The 22,037-nt window shown below is 48.6% G+C and overlaps 1 protein-coding gene across 1 annotated transcript in view; it reads left to right on the forward strand.

Annotated features, from left to right (window-relative positions):
* Positions 1 to 22,037, forward strand: part of cps1 (carbamoyl-phosphate synthase 1, mitochondrial) — a 55,181-nt gene that overhangs the window by 26,634 nt on the left and 6,510 nt on the right. Inside the window, exons 26-34 of the mRNA XM_035411204.1 lie at positions 294 to 488; positions 3,300 to 3,367; positions 5,966 to 6,041; positions 8,326 to 8,403; positions 11,059 to 11,166; positions 12,498 to 12,587; positions 13,063 to 13,233; positions 18,304 to 18,378; positions 19,764 to 19,862. Of these exons, the coding sequence (XP_035267095.1) occupies positions 294 to 488; positions 3,300 to 3,367; positions 5,966 to 6,041; positions 8,326 to 8,403; positions 11,059 to 11,166; positions 12,498 to 12,587; positions 13,063 to 13,233; positions 18,304 to 18,378; positions 19,764 to 19,862 (960 nt within the window). The remainder of the gene's footprint in view (positions 1 to 293; positions 489 to 3,299; positions 3,368 to 5,965; positions 6,042 to 8,325; positions 8,404 to 11,058; positions 11,167 to 12,497; positions 12,588 to 13,062; positions 13,234 to 18,303; positions 18,379 to 19,763; positions 19,863 to 22,037) is intronic.

The following is a 22,037-nucleotide window of genomic DNA, read 5'->3' on the forward strand; positions in this document are numbered from 1 at the left end:
ATGTGTGTTCAGAGATTCAACCCCTCTGACCATACAGTAAAAGAGCACGGGGCCTAACCGCTGTCCGTCATTATCGCCATGGTGATTTATCTGCAATGATCTCAACATGCCAAGCAGATACAGAAAGACAGGCAGGAAAGCATGATGCAATTTTGAAAGTTCCTCCTTTTGTAGAGATAATGAGCTTGGGTTTTGTATATGAGGGTGATCTAATAGAACGTCTCTTTGCAAACACAAGGCACACCCCTGACCTTCTGTTTCACCCCCCACACACCCACCCCCACCCTACTCAGGGCTGCAGCGGGAGCATCGTCTCGGTGGGGGGGCAGATCCCCAATAACCTGGCCATGCCGCTGCACCGGAACGGGGTGAAGATCCTGGGCACCGACCCGGAGCAGATCGACCGGGCCGAGGAGCGCTCCGTCTTCTCCAGCATCCTGGACCAGCTGGGCGTGGACCAGGCCCCCTGGCGGGCCCTCAGCTCCCTGGTAAGGAGGCGCGTCATTGGTCGAGAGCTTGCATCCAGGCGTGACATCACGCCTGCACACGGGCCTCCAACGAACAGAGCAGCGTTTACTGTTACAGATACTCCTATCCGGTGGAAACACAACACAACTCACCATACAGCCCATTTATACATAGAGATCGATATTTACTGATGCAGTTCAGGTCAAGTACTTGGCTCGAGGGAGGTGCCCCACTTTGGAATTGAACCTGCAGCCTCTGCCTTACAATCCCAGCACCCAAGCCATTATGATACATTGCTGTGGAATAGTCAGTGTTCTGTGTGACTGTTGTGAGTGACATCACAGTACTGGTCTCTGCTCTGTTGGCTATCGCCTTTGGAATGTTTACTCTTGCTCCATTGCAGGATTCTGTCATAATGAGCTGATAAGAGTATTTATTGCTTAATTAATTTGACAACAGTAGTATTTCAGCGTTGAGCATTTAGCCATTAAAAAAGTTTTAAAGCAGATGGCTTATTGCTTATTGATTCTGAGCCAGGAGATGAAGATGACAGGGGAAATCCAAAGTTCGCTCTCTGGCAGAGGAACAGATGGCAACGTTTTGTAAAGTCACTGTTGTGTTAATAAAAAGTCATTCAGACTTAATTTTAGACAATAGGATCTTGAATGTACATTAAGAGTAATGTATTAACTAGTTAATTAAATGAATTGTGACCGCATAGCGACCTTTTGTGTGTGTGTGTGACTCCACTACATCTGTAACAGGTAAAAAGATCTTTGAATCAGTTCAGTGAAGTATTTATGTTGTCTTGACCCACAGAATAAATGCATAAGAAGCAAGCCAATCAACAATAGAAAAAAATATATATTATGGCAGTTTCAGTGGCAATAGGCACACAAAAAGCAAAATTAAAAGCTCAAAGCTGGTGTCCAGTAAAGACATCAGCTGAGGAGTTGCCTCTGTCAGTGAATCTCTCTTCATCAGAGCTGGTGATGGACGTACACAGCGTGTTTATTATTATCTTCTGTTAATCAATAGCAACGGATGGCAGTTTACTCTTGTCCAGAATTTGTGAATTAATCAACCTATCCTTAATCGACTGACTAAACAGTTTCTCACAAATATCCCTAAAGTAGCTTTGTATAAACAAAAATACAAATGAGCACAAATGTGCCAAGTGTAATTATCAGTGCAGACTGGATTCTACTTGACCTTTTTTTCGGTGCTTTTTGAATCTCGTATTAACTTTCTCAGGTGTGTGCCTCCATTTTATGATCACAAATGAAATGAAACCATTTTTTTGTCCTCTCAAGTGTCCTTTGCCCTCTAACTTAATATGCCAATAGCTGCTCTTTCATCTGAACTCTCGGCCTGTCTAAAAGGTAATATTGCCCAAAATGTTAACTACAGTCTCCACCTTTACCAGCATTAAAAAGTCATTTGGGAATTTGCCCTTCTTCATGCAGTGATCTGTTTTTTTGTGGGTTTATGAAGTGTAGGTTTTTTTTGGGATGTTTAAAACCATTCTAAGTCAGTGTTCTAGAACTCCACTGCTTTCAGTCACCAGCAGTGACTGTGACATCAGCGTTAGAATGTTCGGTTACGAACCTTCTAATCGCGTAGTGTGCATGCGCTCTCGCACCGTAAAGGGTTATAAGAAAAAGAGTGCGGGGGAAAAAGGCTTTAGCAGAGACGCTCCTGAAGGGCGCGTTCCCGCCGGAGAGAGGGGGCATCTGTACCTGTCTGCCCTGAAAGAGTGTTTATCCAGCTGGAGGAGTGCAGTCTGTGCTTTCATTCCCGAGTTAATGCGTCTTTTCATCCCCGCGGCGGGCCCGGGCGGACCCGGCGTTCCGCGCGGCCCGCTTTGAAGCGGCGCTGAGAAACCGCTCTCGGGCCTCGGTAAGAGGAGCGCCTCTCTCTCTCTCCGATGGCCCCTGCTAATGGTTACTTCTGGCATGGGCATTCGTTAGACCAAACGCGGCACAGAGGTGCACTTTGATGAATGAGTCACCCTTCTCAAACCCACGCGCGAATACACACACATGCGCGCACACACACACAGATACACACACAGATACATGCACACACACACACACACACACACACACACACACACACACACACACACTGTCTGTCCTACTTTCTCTCGGTCTCGCCTCACTGGAGGTGTAAAAGGTTCGATTTGGGGCAGACGGGTTCGAAAGAAAACCGCTGTTGTTTCTCTACTGTCAGCTTGCATGCCTCGGAGTGCCGTCGCCAATGACAACGACATCAGATGTGACCCAGTGGAGTCCATTTGGATAACCCTCAAGTCACTGTCTCCCGCCCTTCCTCAAATGACCAGTCAGCACAGGCGACTGAACTGCCAGTGAATGCAAAGGCCCTGCCACTAGCATGTAGTACTGATCGAAAGTTTGTGCTTATTGTTTTTTGTCTCCCTCATTGTTACTTTTCCCATTCACTATCCTTACCATTCCCTATACTTCCCATTCCCTATCCTTACCATTCCCTATACTTCCTATTCCCTATGTCTCCAATTCCCTATATTTCCCATTCTGATACTTCCCAGTTCCTATGTTCCTGTTCCATATATTCCCATTCTGTATACTTCGCATTCCCTATGCTTCACATTCCCTATATTTCTGTTCCCTATACAGTATGTCCCATTCCATATACTTCCGATTCCCCATATTTTCCATTCGCTATACTTCCTGTTCCCGATACTTCCCATTCCGTATACTTCCCATTCCCTATATTTTACATTTGCTATACTTCCCATTCCCTGTTAACAGCTGGTAACATCTGTGCCTTGGTGCTGTAATGTCTTTCAGGAAGATGCCTTTGCCTTTGCCAGTAAAGTGGGGTACCCCTGTCTTCTGCGCCCCTCGTATGTCCTGAGGTAAGATTTGACGCGTTCTTTGAAAAATCATCGGCAGTTTGGACTCCGGCCATCATTTGTCATTCATATCTAATTGGAGCTTGGAACCAGTTGTGTGTTTGCTGCAGAAAAAATCAATAAGCATTTGAAATTGAACCCGAGGGAAGGAGTTAAGTTGACTGTATCAAACAAACACCCAGTCAGCGGCCCTTACAGTTTGATTTATAAATGCTTGGTTTTTCCATCCAAACATTGGCCTAAGCTATATTTTTAAACAGAATATACTGTGAGACTGTAACATATTTCTGGATGATACTCTGTCAGTGAGTTTAAAAAAGACAGGCAAATGAAATTTAAATATAAAATGGGAAATGAGAATAATATTTTATTTTTAACTGATGGCTGATTGCTAAGTACTAATTCTACCAGCTGTGAAGTTCTCAGAAGACTCATTTGTAATTTATTTAATCAAGAAATATGCGCACGTTTTTAATGGTGCTGAACACTTCCACACATTCATCCTTATGAACTTGTTCTGACACTCTGGTGGAACATTCTGTCCCGCTATTTCTGTTCTGTTTCCACTGATGGAGTCTCCCTGGCGCTGGCACATTATGTTTCTGACGAGACCATTATGTATGTTGTGGTTCGGGGTGTGGGGGGGGGCGGTATTTATCTTTCAGTTCTATAAGGACTACACACGTATGAGAGGGATAGTCCTCACAATCTCAGTACACAGACATCATATAGCATTAGCAAAGGCTCGCGTCCAGAACAGCTTTGCTTTGATTTGAAAGGTCTTCACTCATGAAGGAATAAAAGCTCAGACTGAACGGTTGTTGATTGGTTCAGCACATGATCGGGTTAGCACCTCCTGTTCTCCAGGACTCCTGTAGCTCCTTCTGTTAGTTTATTATTTTACCATAACTGTATTATTGTACATGCACTTTATGCGTGTCATTTTTTTCTGGAACGTTGCAAAAAAAATATTTACTAAATATATTTCGGAGAAAGAAAGGGGCACATGGAAATACTTTCTTGAGCCATGATGGGGGAGCAGTTTTACTTTGCTTTTCCTCTCATCTGTAGCTTCAGTGACACCACACAGCAGCTACAGTCGAGTAGAGTACCGGTGCCGTCGCTCCAGTGCTTTAAATTCAGTGCCAGAGCTGCGCGCACTTCAATGCCACGGGCTTCACAGTGCACCCCTGGACTGGACTCACAGCCCGGTTCCACAGCACGAGGCCCTGCGGGATTCCCACACATCCCCACAGATCCCAGGCCAATGATCCCAGGCCCAGAGGAGCTATCGGTGCCTTTAATCTTGCCGGTAGTGGCAGTGACTGCTTGGGTCCTCCGAGCCTCGTTTGGAATGGAAGGAGTGCTTTTCACCCCCACCGCCCGTGCCCCCCCCCCCCCACCCCCCCCCCCCCCCCCCCCCCCCCCCCCCCCCCCATGCCCTCAAGCCCCATAGGCCTCTCTGCCCCAAAACAGGATGCTCCATACCTGAATCATGCACAAGCCATTTGCCCATGGTCAAACCCTGTGTGTGTGTGTGTGTGTGTGTGTTTGTTTGAGTGTATGTGCATTAAGATAATCAACTTTCTGAAAACCACAGGCAACCCTTGACAAAAGGGCTGCAATGAATGGGAACCGAGGATATGGGAACGGTACCAATTATTATTATTTTTTGTTTTTTTAAGGGGGTTGGGGGGGGGGGGCTTGTGGGAGAGGCACAGTCCACAGCCTGCTCTCAGGCCAGCTGGAAGCTGAATGAAGCTCGGGTTGCCAGATGTGGCCCGTCCAGACTCAGGAATTGAGTTCTCATCGCGGTGGTTTAAAGTGGGAAAAACAGCGGTTAGAGATCTGCTGAGGAAGAGCTCCAGCTGCACCCAGCGCAGAATACGCAATGAGTTCCCCAGTCTCCCAGCGTTTACTCCTCTCTCTCTGTTTATAGGCGCCAGTTCGGCGTCTTCAGTTTGAAGCTCTCTACAAAGGCTGTGTGTGTGTGTGTGTGTGTGTGTGTTTATCTGTGTGTGTTTGTGTGTGTGTGTGTGTCTGTGTTTGTGTGTTTGTGTGTGTGTGTGTGTGTCTGTGTGTGTTTGTCTGTGTGTGCGTGTGTGTGTGAGTGTTTGTGTGTGTGTATGTGTGCATGTTTGTGTGTGTGTGTGTGTCTGTGTGTGTCTGGGTGTGTGTGTTTGTGTGTGTGTGCGACGTCCCGCTAGGACGTCCCGCTAGGATGCGACGTCCCACTAGGAACTGAACGTCCATACCCCTCCCCCTTCTGCAGCTGTCAGTTCCATGCCCAGGGAGGTGGAGCAGCCGGTGCAGTTGGGGGGGGGGGGGGTGCAGGTGGGGCTGGGGGGGCGTAGGTGAGACCGGTGGGGGGTAGAGAGAACAGCTTTCCTGCCTGTCGCGAGCCCTGAGGAGCCTCCGGGATCCAGGTGGACAGTTCAGGTCCAGTCCCAGAATAAAACCCTCCAAGACTGTTCTAACGGCCAGGCTGTGGAAAACAAGGCCAGTCTGAGAAGCTGACCTGATTATTTCTCATCTCCCTCATAGTTTCTTTTCCCACTCTCTCTCTCTCTCTGTTCCCGTCTCTCTCTGTCTCCCTCTCAGTGGCTCGGCGATGAACGTGGTGTACGGTGAGGAAGAAATGAAGCGTTTCCTGGAAGAGGCAGCACAGGTGTCGCAGGTAAGCAAGGCACCTGCCTTCATCAGCATTTCTGTCTATCTCTCTATCTCTCTGTCTTTTCTTTCTTTCTTTCTTTCTTTCTTTCTTTCTTATGCATCAGATCAGGAATCAATCGAGCCACCTTCTCGAACACCTTCTGTCTTTCAGCAATCCTCCCACTCATAAAAACACAACACGCACACACAGATATCCTGTGCGCCCCCCCCCCCCCCCCCCCGTTCCTCCCAGTAGCTCCAGGGCCTCCATTGATTCCCCTCTCTCTCTCCCTTCTTCTCTCCCTCCTTTGTACCTTTGTTTTTTTTTTTCATTTTTTTTGAGTGAAAACCCGCTCTCCGGAGGACCGAGCTGTTTGCACGCGGAACGCCGCTCACCGCCGCTCCCCTGGCGATGGTTTACCTCGAGCGGTCGGGGGAGCGGCGTTTTCTCATCGAGAGGCTTTCTCACCGTAATCTGAGAGCCGAGGCCCTTTACAAATGTTCTCACGCGCTCCAAATGAGCGGAAACGTGGGACGCCCGTTCTGGAGTGATGAGACACCACGCTGCTGTGAACCTAGCGTGCACAAGTATAAAAACTATTTGCACATTTGTAAAAAAAAAAAAAAAAAAAAAGTAGGTCATGTGAAGGACATGGTAATAGCGTACGAGATTACGAAAAGGTTTCCTTTTAGAAAGAGCTAACTTCTTAAAAAGTGGACTAAGCACTAAAATAATATAGAATTTAAAATTAGAATGGCATGGATTAAATGCCAACGTTTGTGCTGTGATTGAATTCCTGCGATGGTCTCTGTTAACAGATTTTATAGTTTTGTGTTTGGGTGTATGTGTCATAACCCATTTTTTTCTCAATTAGTTTAAGTTCATTTTTAGTGCAAGTGTAACTCTGATCACCCAATAAAAACGTCTTGCTGGAATATCTTAAAGATCTTCCTGTTGCCAGAACTCTTAGAATTCCATCAATATTTACCCGAATACAAATGGAGACATGCAGCAGAAAAGATTGTGTAACATGGTTGAATGTAGTGCCTGGTGGTCTGGCTTCACTGTTACTGAAGCAAAGCTGACATCCTTCGGCTTCAGTCTGTGCTTCGGCCATTTGAGCACGGCATCCCACGTCTCTGAAGTTAAAGAAGCACACAGCGGACTGCCCCCTGTGTGGCCGGAGAGTAATTACACTCAGTTATCCCCTCATACACTGTGGGAGCTCCTTTTACCTGGAGCTCTTCGTCTGTCACTCAGGTGGAGGTGTGGACTCGACACCTTAAGCAGCTTCTTGACCACAGGAAATGACTGCGGGGAAGTACACACGGACGGAGTGACAAGTAGAGTGACCTTGCCCCCACCCACCCCCCCACAGCTGGTGTCCCTCTAACCCCCCCACCACCACAAACAGCCAATCAGAGGCCTCAAAGGAGACATGACCTCACCCCTCACCCCTCACCCCTTAGTGAAGCCCCACGGGGCAGTTTTCTCTCTGCAGCCTCTGTCAGGTGATATTTCCTGTTTTCCTCGTCATTGGTCTGTCTCATCAGCCAATGGATCAGCCTCGTTTCGGTCATGTGACCTCACGCACGCTCGGCTGGCTCTTACCCACGCGTGCACAGACTTCTCCCTGACTGCAGAAACCAGCGTTTCCCTCATTTTCTCCGAGCCCGTCTGACTGGCCTTGAGTTTGCATTAGGAATGCAGCCTGCGTGCTGATTGTTTGCCCAAAACAACCTCTCTGAGTGCCTTTTTTTTTTTTTGCGAAGGCATCTTCTCAGCAGGGAGCGCGGTTTTCACCAAAATCTGGCAGACGTGGTCGTCCGCTGCAACTTTCGATTTGAACTGACAGTTCAGAGGTTTAAATGGATAGCGTTTTAATAACGCGTGACACCTATGGGGTGCTGATGAATCGAGGATAAACGCTCTGATGTAACACTGCAGCGCAGAGCTCACAAAGACCAGCTAAAGGGCGCTTTCTCATAAAGATCTTTAATAGTACCCAACCTTGGCAGTATTATACTTACTGGGTACCTTATTTCATAGTCCTTGACATTCAAAAAGCTGTGCTGTAAATGTCAGTCCAAAGAACTCAGCCACTCTTCCATGTGGGCGTAATAACAACACACTGAATATCAAAAAAGACGGTTTCGCCCAAGTCTTCCGGCACATTCTACAAGCCTGACGCTGTCTGGCACAAGCTGCTCTGCTCTGTAATCTTTGGCTGTGGCGGGGGGCTTAGGTAGCGTCTTCATTTCCAGAGGTCGGAGGTCAGAGGTCACTCACAGTCGCCTCTCTCCTGCAGGAGCACCCGGTGGTCATCACGAAGTTCATCTGCGGAGCCAGGGAGGTGGAGGTGGACGCGGTGGCCAAGGCAGGCAAGGTGAGCCCACAGAGGGTCGTCTCCGGCCCTCAGAAGCAGGGCTGGGGGGGTCTGGAGCTCTTCCAGCTGTTTGCGTTACGAATTTAAGTTTTTTAACAGTTCAGCTACTGATAAATGGCAATCCAAATGTTAAGTTTCCTGTGATCTTAGCCCCTTCATTTATTTGTTATTATTTAGGCATGTAAATAAAAAAACATATTTGGAAATGTTATAATCTGAGGAAATATGCATTTTTTGCAGAATACTTGAATTATGTGATCAGATCTTAAAATGCGACTCACACTGACCTCGTTTTCAGATGAAAAAAGTGTTTTTTTGGTTATGTAAGACACAGACTCAGGAAAAAAAATGAAAAAGCAAGAGCAAACATTTTTTTTTTCTTTTGAGTATTGAAAAAAAAAACTGATTTTAATGTAATGCATTCAGACACGCCTTCCAGTGCATCACTTAAAAAAGGGAGAGATTGTGAAGAAAAAGGAAAATAAAGTCTTAAAAATGTATCCCCATCTCACTTCTGAGTGCGTTGCCGTTATGCCTCCATTGACCCCTGACCTTTGACCCTGACCTGAACCGTGGGTGGCCTCCTGTGGAAGTGTCAGTGTGGGCAGTGCTTTGACTGAGCCGGCCTCCTCAGCCCCTAGCTGCTCACCGAGGTTCAGCCTCATTCTCGTTCAGGAGCCATTTTAGAAGAGTGGGCAGTTAAAATAATGCCTGCACTACGCTCCAATTAACATCCAAGCACTTCACCTCAGAGAACTTAGAATCATAGACTGATCGGTAGCTGTGTTTGTGGTACAGAACTAATGGTACGAGAGTTCCTAGTAGTAGAGCTTACTCTAAAGACTGTACAGGGTGATTATTGGCAGCTCACCATAACCCTAAATCTACCGTTGTAATAAAGTGCTGCAGTGTCTTTCTGTTTATTTGAATACAGCGGTAGCCCTGGGAGGTATTTCAAAAATCAAGAATACTGAGTTAGCTGGATGATTAGGCTGAGTAAAAACTGGAACAGCTCTTTCTACTTCAGTCTATGTTCCAGATTTTGGGGAGCGTTCCGGGTTTTACTCAGTGCAGTTACCCAGATAAACTCAGTAATTTTGCTTCATGATACAGGGCCCTGTTACTGTGCTGTGTTAGCAATAGCGAAGTCGTCGTTGTTATTGCGCGTTTGACCACCACCAGGTCAACAGGGGGCGCCCCGCTGCACCTACAGGTCACAATCGCGGAGGTTAACGCCCAGTAAGTTTTAATTAGCAGCGAGAAAAAACTGGGGGTCTTTTTTTTTTGTTTTTTTTACACACACGCGCTCCTGGCTCTCTCCCCCCTGCCCTAGCCCTCCGCGGCGGACGGACATCGACGGAATGGCAAACAGGATGCATTATTCATGCCAGCCAGGCCCGTGAGATGAGATGGGGGGGGGGGGGGGGGACACTCGACTCGCCTCCTCCATATTAATCACGGGGTCTGGGTCTGAAGTGTGCTAATGAACGATACGGTTATCGAGCGTTTAGAAGCGTTAATGACACGGCGGTTCATGAAATCCTGCGCCTCGTCCCCCCCCCATCGCCACCCCCCCTCCCTGGGGGGGCTAGCGGGTTCGCTGTTTGAATGGAAGGGGTTGGCACCGCTCTTGGTATTTATCAGCCCTGGAATTAACTGACCCTTCGTTACCTGAGAGAACGCGTCCTTTTAATTCACTTCCTGTTAAATAAAACATCCCCCCTGCTGATTTGTATGCCGGGTCCCCCCTTCATTCATGATCTCTGTCCGAAACGGACGGTCATTTGCGAATGACGAACCCTTCGCGCACGGAGCGGGGTGCTGGAATGGGTCCAGACGAAAGGGAGGGAGGGAGAGGAGAAGCTTTCGAGACGGGGAGATAAATCCTCCTTCCGGCCCCTCCCCCTTTCCGTTTGTGTCCTGATGCGCCCCGCTTGCCGGGTTAGCGTGGGATTGTTGCTTCGCTTGTTCGTCGTGTTCAAAATGTCCTTTCCCACCTGTGCTAACACAGCTGACTCGCTGCACTTAAAATGGGTAAATAATTCAGGCGGCGCGGCGTGTAGCCGTCTGGCTAAAAACACAAAGTAGCTGCCTGTGTTTTCAGAGATGGCTTCCGCTTTGCTGGCTAGGTTTATTTTTTTAATTATTTATTTCCATCCCCAAGGGATTGTGTATTAGAGTTGGAAGATTCTTTATGCTTTTTTTTAGTTTAAGGATCTGGGCTTGGTGTTTAAAAAACCGTTACACTGCCATTGTATCGCTTAGCAAAGCACATCATAATCACTTCAATATCCAGCTGTGAATTGGATTATATATAAACTGTAACTGTAATGTATTTTAAGTCACCCCGGATAATAGCATTTCCTGGACAAGCATGTAGTAATGTGACTTTGTAAGTTTAACCTCTTCTCCTCAACCAAATGGTTTTTCCAAAGAGAGTTAAAAAGCCAGTTTGACCTTCCATAGCAATGCCCCTGGTGCACCATACCCACACATCATGTGTGCTCTCATATTTCATAATCAGCTTTTAACTCTGCAGCATTCTGATTGGGTGGGCCTCCCAGCTGCCCACTCTGCAGCGTTCTGATTGGCCGACCATGTCAGCTGCTGTTCTATGCCGTGTTCTGATTGGGAGTCTGTGTGCTCTTTTGTCAGGTGCTGGTCCACGCCATCACGGAGCACGTGGAGGATGCTGGAGTCCACTCTGGTGATGCAACCCTCATGTTACCGACACAGTCCATCAGCCAGGGGGCGCTAGAGAAGGTTGGGAGCCGCACAGTGCTAGTTTAGTTTAAGGGGGCTGCATGCCTCCTTTTAGCATCAGTTTACATTGCATGTATGCTCACTGAAAACAATGATAAAATATTCTATACAATATTATGTGGGGTAGCACAGTGATGCAGTACGTAGCATTGTCACCTCACAGCTAGAAGGTACTGAGTTTGAATCCCAGCCTGGGCCTTTCTGTGTGGGGTATGCTTGTTCTCCCCGTGTCCGCGTGGGTTTCCTCCAGGTACTTTGGTTTCCTCCCACAGTCCAAAGACATGCATGTTACTCTAATCAGAGAGTATAAATGTCTGTTGCATGTACGAATGTACGAGTGAATGGTGTGTGTGCCCTGCGATGGATAGGTGACCTGTCCAGCGTCCCTGCATTTATCCCAGTGCATGCTGGGATAGGCCCAACCCCCCTGCAACCCTGACCGGGGTAATCGGTTTAGAAAATGGACAAACGAGATGGATATTATGTATTATGTATACTAATATTATAGTTACCGCACCAGACACCTTAACCTTTACTGAGGAGTAATAGTTTCATTCCATTGAGGGTGTGAATACCTGTCACTCAAATCCAGTCCCCTTTAATTCAACCAGTAGTCCACACTGCCGCCCTGCCCATCTGCCCCTTTTTATAAGCCTGCTGTTATCTGTCTGTCAGTCAAATTTCATCTGGTCCATTTTACATTTGCCCAAAACAACGAACCGTGGAATATATGAACTAAATCAATTGGCTTCAGACCTTAACATTGTAATGAGAATTTTTCCCTTTTTTATATATTTTATATATTCAAAGACTGCATGTAGGTCGTATGCAGTTTCAGTGCACCCCCAGAAAGGTCTGAGATTGGAATTGGAAAATTGCCTGTGATGAGTAATGCAGCATGGGGATTTTTTATTCAGTGGAGTGAATTACACATCCTGAAACCTCATGATGTAAATCAGGCAGGGCCAAAAAGCTGAAGAGAAGATACGATTGTCACCATGCAGTCCAGCCATGGTACAGGGAAGCACCACAGAACACGCTTAGCTGGAGACGTGCAAAGAATGTTGTTTAGGAAAAGAGGCTCATCTCTACTCATCTGCACTTGTTTGTGCATATGGAGATAATATTCCCTCAAATCGCAATTTTGCCTCCTAAACTGTAGTGTATTCTGCTTCCCTTACCGATGCGAGTACTTTATGGATCTGCATAAACTTTTCACAGCCAAATTGTACGGCTACAAAGCAGTATGTTCATAATAGTTATGCATAAACTATTTTTTATTGAACTCTGTATTCACCCATGTTGTAATACATCTGTCTCTTAACTTTCAGGTGAAAACTGCTACCCGGAAAATTGCCAAGGCCTTCGAGATTTCAGGGCCTTTCAACACTCAGTTCCTGGTGAAAGGCAATGATGTCATGGTATGATAAAGTGCCCTATATATGCTGTTAGCACTCTGTTAAACCTATACACGTATGTGGACTGCAGAAAAAACAGCAGGACATTGCAGAAATTTTATTTTTCTTTAATCATTTTTGATATTTTTGTTTTAATTTGATCATTTGATATTTTGATGTTTAATTGTAACTGTATTTGAAATTAGTAGCATGCACTTTTGGGCGAGACTGTGTCATTGGTCTGAGCTGCATCACACGATCGTTGGCATCTTTACGCAGTTTTACTATGCTTTGGGCGAAGCATTATGACCTGGGTGTTCCTGGGTCACATGACCGTTTGAACCTCTGTCACATGACAGAGGTTCAAAAGGTCATGGCTTATGGTCTTTTCAATATGTTACTATGGTCTTGCCTAAGCATTATGACCCAGGGTGTTCCTGGGTCACACGTGACCCTTTGACCCTCTGTCATGTGACCAGCGTGCGCCTCCTTCCCTCAGGTGATCGAGTGCAACCTCCGCGCCTCCCGCTCCTTCCCCTTCGTCTCCAAGACGATCGGCGTGGACTTCATCAGCGTGGCCACCCGGGTGATGGTGGGCGAGCCGCAGGAGGAGGCGCGCCTGCCCTCGCTGGAGAACCCCATCATCCCCGTCGACTACGTCGGCATCAAGGTCGAGCCGCGGCGCCGTCCTCCTCCGGTCCTCCAATCGAGGGCCGGGACTCAGTCGATAATCGTCCTTAACGAAGCCTCGCATTCACGCGCACACGTTCCTCCACAGTCAGAATTAGGGACACGTTTGCTTGAGTCAAGGCCTTAGTTTTAACCTGAAGGCTTAGTAACCCTGCCTTTTGCCCTCTGATTGTTAGTCAGATGACCGCATTTGCAGGTCTTGGTCAGGTTCCCACAGAACCAGAGGAGGGTAGCCGTGCCCGCTCATGCCAACCACTGTTCTTCCCCCAGCATGGCATTGCCCTTGCAGCCACACACCGCCAACATGCGGAGTTTCACCAGAACAAGTAGCGTCAGAAGGAGAGTCACTCCAGGGAGAGAGACTGGGAGATTGGGCTCAAGTGACACAACGTTCCCCCCACCCCTTCCCCCACCCCCACCGAAAAAGGTTAGGTGACCTGGGTCACAGCTTTCAAGCCAAAAGTTGCCCAGGCTTCCAGCCCAGTACCTCTAGCCCCTCTCAGCTAATGCACCAGCATAGAGAGAGGATGAAGAGAGGATGAAGAGAGATGATGGAGAGAGAGGATGGAGAGAGAGGGGGCTGATGGTTTGACAGCAGAGCTCTCTGCTCTCCTCTCTCTGTGTTACATATCCCAGCATCCTCTCTTCCCGGTCTCTGCGTCTGATCCCAGCGATTTACAGCTGAGCTGAATGGGAAGGTTCGGGTTCAGGTTCAGCTGTTTAATGCAGGGTAGGGACAATTACAGCTCCGGGCGGCGAATTGGATTTTATTATACATAATGCGCGTTACAATGGGCACGCATTAGAAAAGCCTTAATGATAAGGCATATAGATAGTCATTATGCTCACGTTCGCGGCGGCTCGCGTGACTAATTGCCAAGCATAGCCGTCACGTTTAATGGGTTAGCACTGCGATTACCGCCAAACTTTCCCTACCGACTCTGCGGCTGCCGCCGCCGCCACCCGCTACCTGCCACCGCCGCTACTTCTGGAGCGCTAGCATTCCGTAGCGCTTCGACGACGCAATTTCTCCCAAAGTAATTTCCTGCGTAATTACCCGAGCGTCGCCTGACAATGGCGGGAAGGGGAAGGGGGGGGTGGGGGCAGCCGGGCAGGTATAATCCCCCCCCCGTCTCCCTCCACTCCGCAACTTTTCAATATCCAGCCTGCCGTGGAAGGGGGAATATTAAGCGTGCCGGTGAATACAGAGTAGCTTCCGCCAGCCAGCCAGCCAGCCAGCCTCCCCGACTTAAAGGCCTGCTTTTAACTGAGACCTTTAGCAAGTGCAAAATTAGCAACACAACCAGCGATTGGTGCACAACGAATAACCTTGACCAATCACTGGTCGTGTTATTGGTTTTTTTGTGTGCTAAAGATCACTGAAGGCCAGGTGTGCACACATTTCCGCTAACACTGATACACACCCAGAATGTTTTTAATGACACTCTCACACACTCACACATGTACATACGCACACTCATGCACACAGACCACACACACACACACGCACGTAGTCGTAGTCCCACACACACACACGCCGGCACAGATATTGACCAGTTTTGAATTCCCTCTTATCATCCCTCTTCCCCACTTCTCTCAACTTCCCACTTGAGAACCCAAACAAAGTTTATTTGCACATCTTTAAAGTTCTCCATCTTTCAACTCTCTCTGTCCCATGTGTGTGCTCTCTCTCTCTCTCTCTCTTCTCCTTTTTGAAGGGGATGAGACCCACCCCCCTCCATTTTCGGTGACCCGTTGTGTTCGGGGTCAGTAGTTCCTGCCAATCTGTGCCCTGGCCCGAACATAAGCCCCCCACCCCCCACCCCGCAGGAGAATTGGGTAAACACTCTAAACGATCCGCTTGTTAACATATGCCGCCACCTCGACGGGATGCTCAGCTGTAAACAAATTGAAATGCATGAATAAATTAGGCAGTCCCCCCCCCCCCCTTCACCCCCCCCACACCATCCACTCCGAGGCGGTCCATCACCCGGTGCCTGCCTGGCAGAACAGACAGCGCCAGCTTCAAAAACCCTGGCAGCAGGAGACCGGCACCATGCCACTCTCATCTGTTTCCCTCGACCTCTCTGAGACCCGAAAGAACATCCCGGGAGGGAAGGGCGCATTTGTCCCGCTAACAAGTCCCAGCTGAGTAGCCGTCGCCTCCTTTTCTTCCCCCCCCCTTTTCCCCCCGAAACCTTACCGTAACGCCACTCAAATTCGACACGACAACGCCGGACAAGACCCCGCCTGAGGAGCGGAACTATGCGCACAGGTGCCAGTCGTAGATTTTACCTGAGAGGGAACACACAGTGTTCCCCAGAGAGAAACTGCAGAGATGTCTGCCTCAGTTAACGCCTGCTGGTGCGGGAATGTCATATCTGAAGTGCGGACAGTCGTTTTCATCCCAATTTTTCTTAAACAGGCGTATGCATTCATTCCAGGCCCGGTTTCACAATCATAGTGTGATTTGTTGAGCGACATATTGGAATTGGTTTCCATAGTGACTGATGTCACTTCCTCTTGAGAAAGCGGATTCCTCCAGTAACTGTGACAGTGCTTTTCCCAGGAATTCTGTACTCTACTCAAAACACTTCAGGCTACAGTTTCGTTGTTGTATGGACAAGTCTCCCTACACTGTTTTTTGTAAGCTGCAGGTGAACTGTGCAAATTGGCCAGTTACCATTACTGCAATGTAAAATTAAACACAATTTATATGTTATATCAGATATAATGTGGTATATATGTCTGTTAAAATGTGGGGTGCTAATTAATTGTGCACAGTTTAGGGAACAAAGCAACATCAGAGTGTTGACCCTTTTCTCTATGTTTGAAGGCAGGCTATGCAGGATTTTTTACTTGAAAATATTGTAAACTAACCGTGGTAAGGCCTATTTATGATCTGCTGGCAATCTATGTCTTTACTTAGTTTTGCTGAATTTGTGCACCTTTTACCGGTATTTGTTATTCTATAATGTATTTTGGGACATTTCTGGGTGTGGTGCTGCTTTCTGTGTGGGGAGGGGTGAGTGTGGCTACAGAGCCTGTGGTTTGGGGTCAGATTCCAACAAAGTGTTTGTTCTAGTTTGCTGCAATGGCAGATGGTAAAAAGCCTAGATACAGCAAAGCAAAAAGAACAGCTGACAGGCTCGTTTAAAAACTAGAGTCAACCTTGGAATTACTTTTCTTCAATGGCGTCAGCTCAAGTTTCCCAAGGGGAGGAAAAGCGACTTGGAGTTAGCCTGTTGTCTGTTGGACCTATAAATAAGGCTACTTTTAGCTAGTTATGCAGCTAGTTGCCGAGGTTGGGTCGCTTTTTGTATCAAATTCTGTTCTTCCCCCCCATGGGAGCTGCTGTTACTGTTTATAGTTGCAACTTAGCTAGCTCGGTAATTCACTTGCATTTATTTCAATCAGGGGAAATGAATTTGATACCGCATACATGCTCTCTAGCTAATTTTACATGTAGGCAACTTCACTAACAAACCTAACAAAGTTGCTAACAACTTTGAGAAGGCTACGGATAATTTCACAAAAAGCCATTAACTTTGCAAGCATATTAGCTGCCCATGGCCTGCGAATGTTACTTATTCCACAAGTGGTTGCGTGTTTACATCCCGATTTTAATGTTCCAGATTTGGGAGGGTTCTGAGTTTTACTCAGAGCAGTTATCCAGCTATCCTGCTTCATGAAACAGGGCCTAGAATAGGTAAATACCAAATGAGGGAAAACCCCAAATAGCTGCGCCGACACACCCGTATGGAATCTATTCATGTTTCTAAAAATGCTGTTTTCGGTGTCTCTGACTGCCGCACCTCTTCGCTTGACATTTTGCTTGTAGTGCTCGAGGGTGTTCTCAACGGAGGTGTGGGTGGGGTTGAGGATGAAGCAGGTGTGATTGGGGTTTACAAAGACAGAGTCTACAAAGGCTGCAAAATCCTACATAGTATACCTTTAAATACTTTTATATATGGCTTTTGTCATATTTTTGAACAGGACATCCACTCCTACCAGGAAGGTGCCACACCCATGAGCAGCACTAGAGTGCTCACATTTAACATTTTTCTTAAGTGCAGCATAAAACTGCAAAAGAAAAATTTCCGTGGGGAACGCAATAAGAATTATGTGGAACCTCAGGGAAGGCGTTTGACTGACCATCCCGCAGAAATCACTCCGCAAATCGGAGCGGTCATCACGCAATGGACTTACGAAAACGCAGCACGTCTTAACCCAAACACTTTTTTTCCTGAGTTTCATTTTTTCCGCGGATCGGCGGTGGGCGCGAGTCGTTGAGGAGAGCTCCGCGCCGGCATTATGAATCCCCCTGGGAACGGCGGTATTAGCATGCGCGTGCGAGCCTGCTCTATCCAGCCCTGATTAGCCCCGGCTTCAAGGATGTTTTCTCCCCAGCGTCTGAGACTCAGCCTCTCCGCCGTCGAGCGCGCGGATCCGCGGGTAATCCCGCCCCGCCTCCCTAAACGCGGTAATGGGAGCCGTCTGCCTCTAATTGGAGAGATAAGGGGCCGCCGCCGCCAACGCCGCCGCCGCCCGGCTGGCTCGTCAGAAACGTAGAGCACAGGGGGCCGACGTGAGGAAGGGCCGCGGTGTGTTTCTGACAGGGCGGGGGGGGGGTGGTGGTGGCGTCGGGATGTCTCAACTTCCGTGAGCGGGCCAAACGCGTGAACGGAAGGCGCTCCCGGGGGGGTCCGTCCCCGCCCCCTCGCTAAAAAGAGGTGAGGCGAGGGGAGGAATCTGCATCGCGGTTCCTTCCCGTGTTCCGCCGCACTGGAGGGACGTGGGTTGTGATTAGGGCTGTGGCCTCTAGGTGGCAGCGTTGCAGCAGGCTGACGAGACGCGAGGCGAGAGAACTCGAGCCGGCCGCTCCGGGTCTCGAAAGCAGGTCTCGCGCAGCGGCGCACTTTGTGACTTTTCCGAAACGCCGCGCCGGCGAGGTCTGTGTGTTATCGGCGTTTCTCCTGGCTCTGATGTGTTTATAGCGCCGCACGCCCAGACGTAATCCCGCCGTGTCTCTCTCTCTCTCTCCCTGCAGGCTCCCATGTTCTCCTGGCCCCGGCTGCGGGACGCCGACCCCGTCCTGCGCTGCGAGATGGCGTCCACCGGAGAGGTGAGCGCACCTTTCCTCCCAAACTCACACCCCCCCAAACCCCCCAAACCCCCCCCCCCCCCCAAACCCCACTCCATTAATCTCCAGCAAAATAGACTGTTTAGTTTCCCTAATCAGAGAGCAAATGCTAGCAGCTTCCAGCAGCGGGTCCCTGCTCTGACTTAATAAACCCGCTGCTCATTAAAAAGGGCTTTATGTAATTGCGTGGGGGGCTCCAAAACGCCCCCCCCTCTCCCGCCCACCCGCTCCCTCCTGCCCCCTCGCGGGACGTCCCTCTGAGTCACGGATAAACCCGCGCTCGCTGCTCCCGTGGCGGATTTCCGTGAGGGTGTGGGGGGGGGGTGGTGGGGGGGTGGAGCCCGAGGAATCGTGGGACCGGGGCAATCCGGGTTTCGGCTGGCTCCGTCGCCGGGCGTCGCCACGGAGATGCGCGGTTTTCTCATTTCCACGGCAACTTGTCCACACCTGCTGTCCTTGGCAGAGCGGTCGCGTTTCTCTCCTTCAGGACCACGGGAGAGGCCGTCGTGCGCGTATTCTGTCAACAGCTTTTCAGTCTGTTTAAACACTTTGGGGGGGGGGGGGGGGGATTTTTTTTAATGCCATATCAAAGACGGCTTTTTCGTCTTTAACAAAAGGAACGCTGTGGATTTTTATAAACGCTGCTCGAGAAAAGCACCCTGACATTTACAGATGAACGCATCGTGCCTTTGTTCTTTTATTGTAGCTGGGATTCCAGCGAGCACACTTTTGCCATTTAGAATATTTTTTTTTTTGCAATAAAATCACATTCTTTGAAGCGAAGTAGTACCCAAAGTCCCTCGCTTTCGGTGGGATTTCTCTTTGTGCAGAGCAGTTCAGACAGTGCGCATTCCTTTTTAAAAGGAGGCCGTCTTCAATACTTGACTTCATCAATAAGTCCACCATTACTCATCAAAAACCTGACGGTATTTATTTCTTCTTGGTAATTCTGGACACTTGGTTGGGCTTAATAACTCCTCTCTGCTCCTTGAGTACTCTCTTTAAAAAATCTGGGACAGGAGCACCCCCCCTCTATCGCTGAAGTGGAACATTTTGTGTGTGATACGCGCGGACGGGCAGGAGCAGATTTCTCAGCCCGTTGTGCGTCCTGAGGGCCCACCGCCATCCAGGTGGACGGCTGATATTCTGTCCAGGAACGAAAGCAGAATTATCCCTGAAAGCTTCTTTTAATGAGCAAAAGCTGTGGGAAAAAAACAGTCACTCTGAGAGAAGCCTGGAGTTGTAGTTGACCTTGATGTCTCTCGTTTTCTTCATCGCCTCCCTCCTCCATCCCTCGCTGTCGCTCTTCCTCCTGTTCCTCCTCCTCCTCCTCCTCCTCCTCACTTCCCATTCCTCTCTCTCTCCAGGTGGCCTGCTTCGGACCAAACATATACTCTGCCTTCCTGAAGGCCATGCTGTCCACGGGCTTCAAGCTGCCCCAGAGGGGCATTCTGATCGGGATCCAGGTGAGGGCGCCGCTGAGCGCACCCTTACGGCCGCAGTCACAAGCGATAGATGTTTGCCACTCCCACATTGGGCGGAGCTAAAGTGAGCCGCCAATCACCGACTTGTCTTAACCAATGAAGGCTCACTGGCTCTCCGCAACAAACCAAGATGATTGGTCAACATCAGTGAGCATTTGCGGTGATGTCACCTGTCAAGTCTGTGTGTTCCTTTCTTGTTCACCAGCCACAGCACAGCCCCCACCCCCTGCTAGAATTCCGGTGGTAGGCCATCTTATAATTTCACCAAAAACTATTTATCTATGAATATACAGTATATCACTACACTGTACCGTTAAGTTCAGAGCCATGGAAGCTGCGCGTATGGCTCCTAATGCTCATGGTATGAGCAGTTACAGTTCATTATTTGATAAGTAAGGCCAAGGAGGCTGTTTTGTATGTATGGCAACGTATCCACGATTTCAGATAGAGGAAATGAAGAAAACATTGTGTCCATATTTTCATGTCGTTGCCAAAATGTCTATTGATTTATGCGAAGCGTTCCTGAGAGAAAGCTAATTTTATTTCCTTTGTGACATCTTTTCCCTCAATGCTAAACACGCACCCGTGCGTTGAGGGAAGAGTCAAGGGGGACGTCCTGTATTTTAACCTAATTAGAAACGTCAGTCTCAATCTTTTAGCCGTCCGGCCGAATTAGCCGTAACTCAGAGCTGTCATTGTGCGTTCGTGCTACGGCAGCGTGTCTTCTCGAGCCGGCACTGCGTCGTTATGTAGCCGAGAGCTGACTGGGCTTCGCGACGCTCGCTTAGAAAAGCAGTTCGCATCTGAAGTGATAAAAAACCGGGCCGTTTTATGAGCAGAGAGCGATGCGTATCACGGGGTCTGTAACTTCTCCGCGGTGGCCGCCCGTGTCAGAGCGGAGCGCTGGAGATTTCGCGCAACTTCAGCTGACACTGTGGACCTGTCAAAGCGGCGCACGTCGCCCCCTCAGATACACGGAAACACCAACAGGACGGAGAGAGAAAGAGAGAGAGAGAGAGAGAGAACAAATTTCACAGAGACTAGCTGTAATTGCCAAGCTGTTGTGTTGGCTTCCAGGAAACCTCACCGAAGAGTTGCTTACTGTACACAGTATGTGGCCATTTTAGCCCAATGTAATGTTATTTTTGACAGAATGATTTTGCTTGTCAATACAATTCCATCATGACCCAACAACTTTGACAACGTTATGTGTTAAGTGGTGTGCAATGCTCTCAGGTCACTTAGAAGTCCTGTCGTGTTGCACTAACATGTTTGAAGTGAACATTAAGATTGATGATTCACTTTAAAAAAATTAAAAAAAAATTACCTTTGTATTTTCTCTGAAAACCAATAACCAGTAGTTTGCCACGAGTATGTAATTTACTGTGATTGTCAGTGGAATTAATTGCTTTGTGAAAATATTGCCCCCAGAAGACAGCCTAGCCAGCTTACAGGACTGTTTTATGAATGTGCGTATCACGCTAACTAAACTGCTTCCTTGGATTTAGGGCCTCATAGACCCACCACTGCTGCCTTATGAGTAGAGGATGTTTTCCTTATAGCTGTGATTAACTGAGTCACATTCTCACAGGTTAATTTCAATTAGGCTTTTAACGTGTCACATGGTATGCTGTAGTCATAAATGCAGTTTGTTTGTATGCGCGTGCGCACGGTGTGTTTGCGTGTCTGTGTGTGCGTGTGTAATTGCGTGTGTGTGCAGAGTGACCTCCCTCCCTCTCTCCCTCCATTACTCTGTCTCTCTTCAAGCAGCACCTCTCCCTCTCTACCTCCCCCTCTCCTCTCCTCCTCTCCTCTCCTCTCCTCTCCTCTCCGCTCCGCTCCGCTCTTAAATCCTTTGAAGCCCAGATGGAAGCTGACAGTCGTTATTCCTCATCACAGGAGGCTGTTTGGTGTGTCACAGCCACTCAGGGCGGGTTTGATGGAAGTGTAGTGGCACGTCGTTACGAAACCAAACTCCCCCCTCCCCCCTCCCACCCCCCCCCCCCCCCCCCAAACCGCCCACCGCAGACGGGAGAGTGGTTAGCTCTCTGGGAACCTGCCAATAATGTCATGTTTCATACATCCCCCCCCTCCCCCATAGTAAGGGGCTGGGTTTTGGGGGTTGTGGGGGGGGTTTATGATGCTTCAGATCTGGGA

Source organism: Anguilla anguilla, chromosome 3 (assembly GCF_013347855.1).
Source record: "Anguilla anguilla isolate fAngAng1 chromosome 3, fAngAng1.pri, whole genome shotgun sequence".
Classification (NCBI taxonomy): domain Eukaryota; kingdom Metazoa; phylum Chordata; class Actinopteri; order Anguilliformes; family Anguillidae; genus Anguilla; species Anguilla anguilla.